This window comes from Cornus florida, unplaced genomic scaffold (genome assembly GCF_030987335.1).
Source record: "Cornus florida cultivar Cherokee Brave unplaced genomic scaffold, ASM3098733v1 CherokeeBrave_3.0.0_Hap2_Chr11, whole genome shotgun sequence".
In the NCBI taxonomy this organism is placed as follows: Eukaryota; Viridiplantae; Streptophyta; class Magnoliopsida; order Cornales; family Cornaceae; genus Cornus; species Cornus florida.
In genome coordinates, this window is record NW_026775581.1 from 36672694 (window position 1) to 36683168 (window position 10475).

The 10475-nt window shown below is 29.7% G+C and overlaps 1 protein-coding gene across 1 annotated transcript; it reads right to left on the reverse strand.

Moving 5' to 3' along the window:
- Positions 1-1311: 1311 nt before the first annotated feature.
- On the reverse strand, positions 1312-9986 carry LOC132280962 (disease resistance protein RPV1-like). The gene is made up of 2 exons (XM_059782708.1): positions 9865-9986; positions 1312-1756 (listed from the first exon to the last, which is right to left on the reverse strand). Exons 1-2 carry the CDS (start codon positions 9984-9986, stop codon positions 1312-1314), a joined length of 567 nt encoding a protein of 188 aa, XP_059638691.1.
- Between the last annotated feature and the right edge of the window lie 489 nt (positions 9987-10475).

The following is a 10475-nucleotide window of genomic DNA, read 5'->3' on the forward strand; positions in this document are numbered from 1 at the left end:
ATTCTAATGTTTGGTTGAACAATTTAAAATTTAGAATGGAATAAAGTTCAAATTGAGACAAAATATTCCTCTTAGTAACAAATAAATTAAATTAATAAAATGACATTCTTCTATAATTTTTTAAAAATAAATTGTGGCAGTGGTGGATGGTGGTGGAGATAGAAAGCGATAGTAGTGTAGATGGTGGTGTTGGAAGGCGGCAGTGGTGGTAATGGTGGAAGGCGGCAGCAGCGGTGTTGTTGGAAGGCAGTAGTTGTGTTGGTGGAAGGCGGTGGCAATAGTGTGGTGGTGGTGGAAGGCAGTGGAGTTGGAGGTGGTGGTGGTGGTGGAAGGCAGTGGAGGTGGTGGAAGGCGATAGCGATGGTAGTAGTGGAAGGTGGTGGCGATGGTAGAAGGCGATGGCACTGGTGGTGGTGGAAGATGGTGGTGGTGAAAGGCGGTGACAGTGATGGAAGGCGGTGGGGTGGTGGAAGGTAATAGTGAAAGGCGGTGGCGGTGGTGGTGGCAGTGGTGGTGAAAGGCGGCAGTCATGGTGAAAGGTGGTGGTGGTGGTGGTGGTGAAAGGTTGTGGCGGTGGCGGCGATGAAAGGCTGTGGCAGTGGTGGCGGTGAAAGGCGGTGGCGGTGGTGAAAAGCGGTGGCGGTGGTGATCAAGGTGGTAAAAGGTGATGGCGATAGTTAGGGGCGGAGCCATCATATGCCTAAGGGGCACGTGCCCTCTGGTCTGGCCCTGCCTTATATAATATATATGAATTTTTGAATTATTTTTACATATATATAGAAATTTGTATTTTATGCCCCCCTAAAAATATTAAATTCCTAAAATTTTCTTAACTTTTTCCTTCTTTTTTTTTTTTTTCCTCATTTACTCTTTAAATTTCTTTAATTTCCTTTTTAAAAAAGTCAAATTTTCCTTATTCAATCATACACTAATTCATTTCTTTCAAAATTATGTCATTTTTCTTTTCCTATTACTTCTTTTTTTTTTTTTTTTTTTTTTTTTTTTTTTTTTTTTTTTTTTTCCTTCTTCTACTTCTTAAACTTCTTCGTGTTTTTTTTTTCTTTCCCGGTACTGTGCCCCCCTTGAATTTAAATCCTAGCTCCACCCCTAGTTACTACCCTTTTATTTTGGATCGTGATAGTTTAGGGATAATAGCTAGTTCCATGTTTTATTAATAAGATCATCATCATCATTCTTGTCTAATCCCTTATGAATGGGCCAGTTAGTTTATTATTAATAAAATGATGAGATAGTATTATAAGAAACTAAAGACATGTCATTAATGAATGGAGTGAAAGGAATTTAAGGAGCTTACCCATCTTTCAAAATCAATCCTGCCAAATCTTCAACTTCGCTTAAAGCTTCCTTCCATTTCTTTATCTTTTCGACTCTATCCTCTTTCGTTTTGTCCATCTCTGCCATGAACCTTTCTTTGTGTTTTGCAAATGATATTGCAAAACTTCCCGTTTGTTTCCTTACATCGGATGGATCCACATGGTAGAAGACAGGAAATATCATATGACCAACAGTCTTCTTGCGTTCCATAATCTTTAACAGTTCATCAAGGCACCATCTTGAAGATGCATAGTTTTTCGAGAAGACAATTATTGAAATACTCGACTCTTTGATTGCCTTTATCAATTCTATTGAGATATGGTCGCCTCTTCTAACTCCATCATCATCCCTAAATGTGCGTATTCCTGCATGTAACAGAGCTGTATAAAGGTGATCGGCAAAGGTCTTTTGAGTTTCACCTCTAAAACTCAAAAAAAACATGATAAGAACACTGAGTTGAGGAGGCTTCCCAGATTTTCGTAGTTGTCATTTAACCAAGAGATGGATGAAAGATGGATATGTGTAGTATCTGCATGCGTAAAATATCTATAAATATAAATAAACAATATTATGCATCACAGTAAGCATATAACCAAAGTCACGAGCAAAATTCTAAAGAGATGGTCTTAATGAATTATACATGCAAGGTTTAAACGAAAACAATTGAACCATCACTTGCTACTTTAGAAGGTAAGGAAGTATTATTAGACTACAACCCTTTATTTTGAGATCATTATATTTTGAAAGTTTTTATAAAGTTTCTTGCTAGAGAGATAAATAAGACATGTGTATCTCTTGTGTATCTATAATCCAAATCACAACAATAATAATAGAGGGTCATACTAGAGAGACATTGGAGATATTTTGGGTCTTCTTGGTTTAATTTTTTTGTTTTAGTAGATATTTATTATATTAGCAGACGTTATTTTCAGTTATGGGATTTTTATTAGGGGTCCTTTATATACGGATTCCCAAGTTGTACTTTATAGGTTTAACACAAGAGTGATTTAGTAGTGTTGTTCTCTATCTCATCGGAATTAGAGCATAATTGAAGATTCAGAAATTTCGGAAAAACAGAATTCATTCGTTCTTCGTCAAATTCAGATCTAGAAGAAAAGGGTTGAAGCGATCACACTTTAAAGGGGTCAGAGCATTCGTGGAGTGTTGTCTGATCTACCTGTAACTCTTCTACAGAGATCAAGAGTAAGCCTGAGGTCGAGAAATGTTGGACAGGGGAGTCTCAAAGTCAGGGATCATCAGCAATTAGTTTTTGGTAGAACGATGAGTGTAAGACTGAGTCAAAATTCAATATACTTTGCTTCAAATATAATTGATCGTTTATCTCAAGACTGCAAAGTCCAACAAGGTTTTTCTTATTACAATTGCTCTATTCTACCAATTGGGGTTTCCTCATTAAAATCTAAGTCTGAAAATAAAAATAATATATTTTATTATGTATATAAAGTAAAATAATATTTTTATTGAATTTTTGGACAATTAAGTTTCTGGAATTGAACCTATCAAATTTAGATCGATCAGTATGAATATATGTGTATAATGTTAAATGGGTAAATTAATGATGAATTAATAACTAGCTAATTTAATATTCATGTTATGTGAGGGTTAGTAGTTACCAAAGTGGCCTAACCTTAATGATTGATGAATATTAATTTTAGTAGTAAATATAATTAATTATGAATTAATCACTAACTAATTTAATATTCATATTATGTAAAGGTTGGTAACTGTCAAAGTGGCCTAACCATAATGGTTGATGAATATTAATTTTAGTAATAGACATAATTGCAATATTTCGTAAATTATTGATACTTATGATTTTTTGTGATATTCATGAATATTGAGTTTATTTAATTATGAGAAATAATTCTCCAAAGGGAATTGATTTTCAAGTGTTTAAATGAACATTAAGGGGTTGATTGTATTTTTTAATTGGGTAGATATAGGATATCCAAAGGTAACTTATGTGTTTAATTAAATAATGTATCACCAATAAAGTTATACATATAAATACAAATAAGTATCATTATTATTATTTTATAGTTGCCACCCAAAGGGGTACTATAGTTATACATTTATTTATATTTTAAGTTATATATACATGTTGTTAACTCAAAGCATTATTGTTGTTAGTATTTTATTTTATTATGTTTATTTTATTATATCCCTTAATTCGCATGCTACACCTGTTTTACTTCTTAATATAACTAACTTCTCATAATGGAATGAGTAAGTTAAGTTCAAAATTTAAGAGAGATCGAACAGATTAAGCATTATGGCTATGCAAATAATTGTTCCCTATAGTTATAGTGCTAAGGAATATTTGACTATAAGAATGTTTTTGTATTGTAGATAAATATCTAAAATGAAAATTATTAATTGATATCACTACTATGCATTTTTGTTGATACTCGTACCATATATGAACATAATTTTAAGATGACTAATGTTGCTGCAAAATTGAGAACCTTGGGGATGATTGTGGATGATAATTTTCTCGTTCAATTTATTCTCAATTTATTGTCTACTCAGTATGGGTTATTTCGAATTAACACTATTAAGACAAATGAAAAGTGAAAGAATTGACCATTATGTTAATTTAGGAGGAGACAAAACTTAAGCAGTAAGATAATCATTATGTTCATCTCATGACTCAAGAAGTTATAAAGAAATTTGGGAAGAAACTTGAAAGGGCATTAAGTGAGCAACACCAAAAAATAAAAGATTTTGATTAATCTATTAAAAGAAAGAAATATAATAATGCAAAAGTATCATTTATGTATTGAATATTTTTAAAAAGATTACACGAAACAAAAAGAATGATTCGAAAATAAAGATAAGTCTTTTGACTTTTGTATATTTCGAATTACTTATTGAAATTCTTTCTAATACATGATATGTTGACTTAAGTACTACTGTTTATATTTCTAGTAGATGCAATGATTACTTATGGCCTAAATCACAAATTCAAATGAGAATTGGGAAAAAGTTTTGTTGAAACCATTGAGACATTTACTTAGTCTTGGACAATAGATTTTATTTAAATTGTTTTAAACGCTTTATATTTCTTCAATTTTTCATAATTTGATTTGATTTCAAAACTTTATGTTAATGATTAATCCATTAAATTTGATAATGATTTTTATTCAATAAATTCTAGTTTGTGAGTTATGGTATTCTTGTTGATAATTTTTGTAAATTCAAACTTGATAGTTTATTTATTAAAACCCTTTTGACCTTGCATCATAATTTTAGAATTAAGCTTAGCTCAATTAATAAAAATTCATTTATCTTGTGGCATAAAAGACTGAGAGAATATATAGTGAAAGGTTAGGAAAATTAGTAAAGGATGTGATTCTTCTGAATCTAAACTTTCCTGATTTTGGTGTATGTGGGGATTGTATTAAAGGTAAACAAACAAAACACACAAAGAAACGAGCCACAAAAAGTACAAAGTTTCTTGAAATTATTCATATAGACATTTGTAGACCTTCTGATGTTTCATCTTTTGGTGGAGAAAAGTATTTTATCACCTTTATAGTTGATTTTTTACGTTTTTGATATATCTATTTATTATATGAAAAATCTCAAGCAGTGTGTACACTTGAAGTATACATAAATGAGATTGAAAAACAACTAGATAAAAAAGTGAAAATCATAAGGTCATATAGAGGTGGTGAATATTATGGAAAGTATGATGAAACAGATTAATACTCTAACCGTTTGCTAAACTCTTTGAAATGTATGGCATTTGTGCTCAATACATTATGCTATGTGTGCCACAGCAGAAGCGTGTAACTGAAAGACGTAATCGTACTCTTATAGATATGGTTAGGAGTATGTTAAGTAATTCTTCGTTACCCATAATATTGTGAAAGTTAAGTAATCTAAACGGTATAAGTTTTACTATCCTAAACATAGTACGATAATTATTAAAATCAGAAATGCCAAATTCATTTAGAATGGTGAAATCAGTGGGAATGATAAAAAATAAGAATGTGATCATTCAAAAAGTTAGGGTACAAATTCATTAAAGGAAATAATTATTCCTACAATTGTTGAACCGTATCACAATGAAGAATAATTGAAAGATCATTAACTCCATGATGAGATTGTCACCAATGAATAGATTGTAGAAGAACCATAAGGAATAACATTAAGACGATCTCAAAGAGAAAGGAGATCTGTTATTTTGAATGACTATGTGGTATATCCACAAGAATATGATTTTAAGAGTAAAGAATACATGATCTGTAAACTTAAGATGTCAATATATAAACTTAAACAAGCTTCCCGACAATGGTATATTAAGTTTAATGATACCATTATTTATTTTGGTTTTAAGAAAAACACTATTGATTGGTGTATATACCAGAAGGTTAGTGGGAGTAAGTTTATATTTTTGATTATATATATTGATAATATTTTGTTCGCTAGTAGTGATCTTAGCTTATTATATGAAATTAGAAGTTATCTCTAAGAACTTTGAAATGAAATATATGGATAAGGCATCCAACGTGTTAGGAATAAAAATATTTCAAGATAGATCAAGTGGATTTTTAGAATTGTCTCAGAAAACATACATTGAAATAATCTAGAAAGATTTGGTATGTAACATTATTCAACCAGTATTGTTCCATACATAAAAGGGGATAAATTCAGCCTAATGCAATCCTAAAGAATGAGTTAGTTAGAAGGTAAGAAAACGAAAAATATTCTTGTGCATATATTATGAAGTTTAATGCATATACAAGTTGGTAAGGGATAAAAGATTATATGCTCACACTTAAGAAGACAAATTTTTGTTGAATATATGGATAATAATTAATTTACTATTGGTTATTTTTTTCTTTTGGCTGGAGGAACAATATTATGAAAAAATACAAAGTAATTTATTATTACTTTGTCTATTATGAATTTTAATTTGTAGTATTCTTTGAGGCTACAATTTATGTTTGTAGAATTTATTTTAGGACTTGAAGTTATAAGTATCATTTTCAGATTGCTGAAAATTTATGCTGCAATTGATGATCTTCTTGTATGAAAATTGATAGGTATTCTAAAGTTGAAATACTTTATCATTAAAGAAGATATTTAGAAATAACCAGCATCTATTGAACATATAAGCACGCAACTTATGATTGCAATCCATTAACGAATAGACTACCACCCAAGACATTTATGGAACATGTTGAAAGAATGGGTTTGAAATGTAGTCAATGATGATTTTTTTTTTTTTTTTTAATTGTGGATTGCTTAACAGTGCTTATATATATTTGATATTTTACACTCATTAAATGTGTTTATGATATTTTTTATTAATTAATGTACATGTATGTATTGCTTTAATAAGTGGTAATAGGAATAGTTTTTGAAAAGACATTATTGTTAGATCATTATTGGTACTTCTCATTTATAGACTATGTTGAATAGGTTACTAGTGCTATGATACATGGAAGGGACTGTGCCATTTAGTGATATATAATAGCCATGACTCGCATTGGTAATTTATTTACTATGGTATTTATGATAACCAACTTAAAGACTCAATCTGATTTATGGTGCATACTAATGACTATTTTATTAAACCACTATAAAAGTTATCATATGGGCCAAGTAAGAGAATGTAAGATTATTTATTAATTGTGTGGTCACATGATTTGGACACGTGATATATTTTATTAATTAGTAGTTAAGTAAATAGATATCAGATTAATATTATATTATTTGGTCAATTTATTAATTACCTTTTTAGTAATTAATTATTGGTGAAGTGTTTTCCTATTTATTCTTTACTTTGATGGAAAGTGAAATTACAGTTACTAAAAGAAAAACTGGCCCTCTCTCTGTCTTTTATAAAAGTGTATATATCACATCAATTATGTACGCTAATGAAACAACACGTATAAAGTTTTATACGTGCAATAGGCCAAGTGAGAGACGTTAGTTTTCATGTTTTGCCTATTATTTGGAGTTGCAGCTTAGTTCGTTATTAAAGGATCTCGACGTTGGACTTGATCTTAACAAGATTTGTTATCACAGATCGATGTATTTATATTTAACTATAGTTATGCATTATAGCAATGTGAAAATAATGAAGTTCTAAGATCTTGTGATTTATATTTATTTGTAATTAATGATTTGCAAGAATAATTAAAGTTTACAATATTGACTTAGAGTTTGATAGTTTAGACCTAAATTCACCTGAACAAATTTGTGACCATTTTTTTTTAATATATTTTTGAATATTTCTACTAGAAAGTATAAATCAGAAAAATGAATAATAGAAAGATGAGAAAAATAGAGAAACTAATTCAATAGAGAAAATGAGCTCTTAATAAATTTGTTACAATTAATAACCAAAACAACCCCCACCCCCCGCACCCCCCCCCCCCCCCCCCCCCCCCCACGCGGGCGAGGGGGAGCCTCTTTAAGTCCATCCCTGCTTGTTATCATAAAAAGTGTGTATATATATTTTTTTGTTTGCCTTGAAACATAGACCTAGAGTTTGGTAATTTAGACACAACTTCATCGGGGACAAATTTGTGACATTTTTTTTTAATGTATTATTGAATATTTTTACTAGAAAGTATGAATTAGAAAAGCCAAAAATAAAAAGATGAGAAAATAGAGAAACTAATTCAATAGAGAAAATGAGCTCTTTATAAATTTGTTACAACTAATAATCATAACATAACCCGAAAAAAAAAAAAAATGAGAAGACCAAGTCATCTAATAAGAAAATTATACTAAAGTGAAAAATAATAATAATAATAATAATAATAATAAAGTAAATAGTGACTTGATATTAATATATTACACATTGAAAGGCCATTTTCTATTTTTCATCTAAGATCTCAAATTCTATTGTGCTGACATGATTTTAGTCGGACTTTGTTTTTCTATGCAGTTTCTTAATTTATCCACGTACATCATGCGACAGAGAAACAGGACAAAGCATGAGAAAAATAAATAAATAAAAATACCGATTATGAGCTATTAGCAATGTCTAAAGGTAGATGGAAAAGTAACCTGTAAGTAATGGCGAAGAAAAATCCTTCCAGCAGTGTGGTTTGGCCACTTCACAGAATGAAATTCTTATGTTGATACAGACTACAAGTCACACATATATATATAGTGTGATATAAATAAATAGATAGAAATGGATCAAAGACTCATTGAGTGACAATTAGGATGGAAATGGAAGAAGCATTAATAGTTGGTGAGAATGAAAAAAAGTCCTTCCACAACATTAATTAATTAGGTCTGTGTTCACAAGATTGACATTGACTGATCAGTGACCAATCTAAAAATTGTTGGGAATGAAAGAAAGTCCTTCAAAAAGTCCTTCCACAGCATTGATTCAGCCTGTTTGTGTTCACAAGATTGATATTGACTGACCCAATGACCTACTCAGAAATTTGTTTCGGCAGGGTTTAAATAATAATAAAGTTAAAAAATTATATAAAAAAATTGTATTTAATTATAAATTAATGATATTTTGACTCAATACATTAAAAAAAAGGTCTTTGATTATGATATTAATCATAGGATCAAATTCTATAGTTATTCTTACTTATCAAGAAAATAAATCTATAACTATTCTTTGAATAAGTTATTAAAGTAGTTCACTATTTTATTCATTGTGCTTTTATTAAAACTTGAAAGATTTTATTTAGTTAAAATGGTACAATTTTTATTGATATAATAAAAAATGTACCATATTTAATTAAATAAAATCTCTCAAATTATTTTTTTAAGAGTTTTTTTTTTTCTGAAAATTTTCACATATTTTTTATTATGTTTTTCTCAATATATATATAACAACCTTAATATTAAAAAAAAAAAAAAATTATGCTACTATTGATTTTAAATTTTTATTATATAATTTCAATTTGACCCCAAATTATAATTCCATTTCAGCCCCAAAGGTCACAAACAAATAAACAAATAAATATTCTTTGCTTATTAAAAATTTTCGTGAGGCGAACCCCACTACATCATTGTCCGTACAAAAAGTCCTTCGTCAAGTCAAGTCAAGTCAATCATTGATGGTTCACAAGTTTACAAATCACTGGTTGAACCAAAGTTTGAAATTGAATCCCTCTTTTAAGGGGGCGAATCGTCTCCATGACACCTCTCACTGGAGGGTGTCCATGGCAAGTCCAGTGACTGAGATGAAGTTAACTCAGCTTAGCTTGCTTAGTAATTGCCTTGTCATTGATAATGAAGCGCCAACTCAGCACTGACTTTTCAAATCTACTTTCTTTTACCATATATGAATACTGCAGACAAAATTCATACTTACTATATACGAATACGGTATATAAAAGTTATACATAAGACCCAAATTAATATTTACTTACTAAATAAACCTTTTTACTTCTTTCTCTTTTCAAAATTAAAGACCAAAAAAGAGATCTCAAATTTTTCACGCATAGAGATCCAACCATGGCGGATGTAGAGATGGAGTTCATCGTGGATTCAAAGGAGCACAACCTCCTCTCTTACGATGCGGTGGTGCGTGAGTTTCGCAGCACCAAGGCCAAACCAATATCGATCTCAACCTTCCCCTTCTCCTGGAATTCACTTGATCTTGCCGGAATGTGCCGGAAACTCTGATCTTGCATCATCTATTTCCAATTTTGCGACTCCATTCATCTTCTTATTATTTTTTTATTATTTATTATTTTTTTTCAAATAAAAAAATTTATGAAATAGATAATATATATAATTAGGGAGAAAATCTAGTAAGAGAAAACTATATTTTTAATCATATATATTAGGTTTTTAATGGTAATAAATATATTATCTGTTTTTAATGATTTCCAATTACGTTTTTAATAGTATATTATCTGTTTTTAATGCTAATAAATATTATATGTTTTTAATGGTTTCCAATTACATTATATTTCTGTTTTTTTTTTTTCTTCTCTTGTAACTATAAATATACTGATACATGTTTTTATGTGACTTGTATCAATAAAAATATGAATTAAATTCAATATCAAATAAATATATTTTAGAATGACATAAGAATGTAAAACATGTTAAATTTATGAATTAATTTCTTTCTTCCCAATCTTTGCACCTACACAAATAAACATATTTTACGAATAACA

Excerpts from the sequence above, each read along its gene's own strand:
- LOC132280962 (XM_059782708.1), bottom strand. The coding sequence starts at position 9,986 with ATGATGCAAGATCAGAGTTTCCGGCACATTCCGGCAAGATCAAGTGAA. Across the intron at positions 1,757-9,864 it reads AACTCACGCACCACCGCATC|AGGTGAAACTCAAAAGACCT; the intron begins GTAAGAGAGGAG and ends TTTGAGTTTTAG.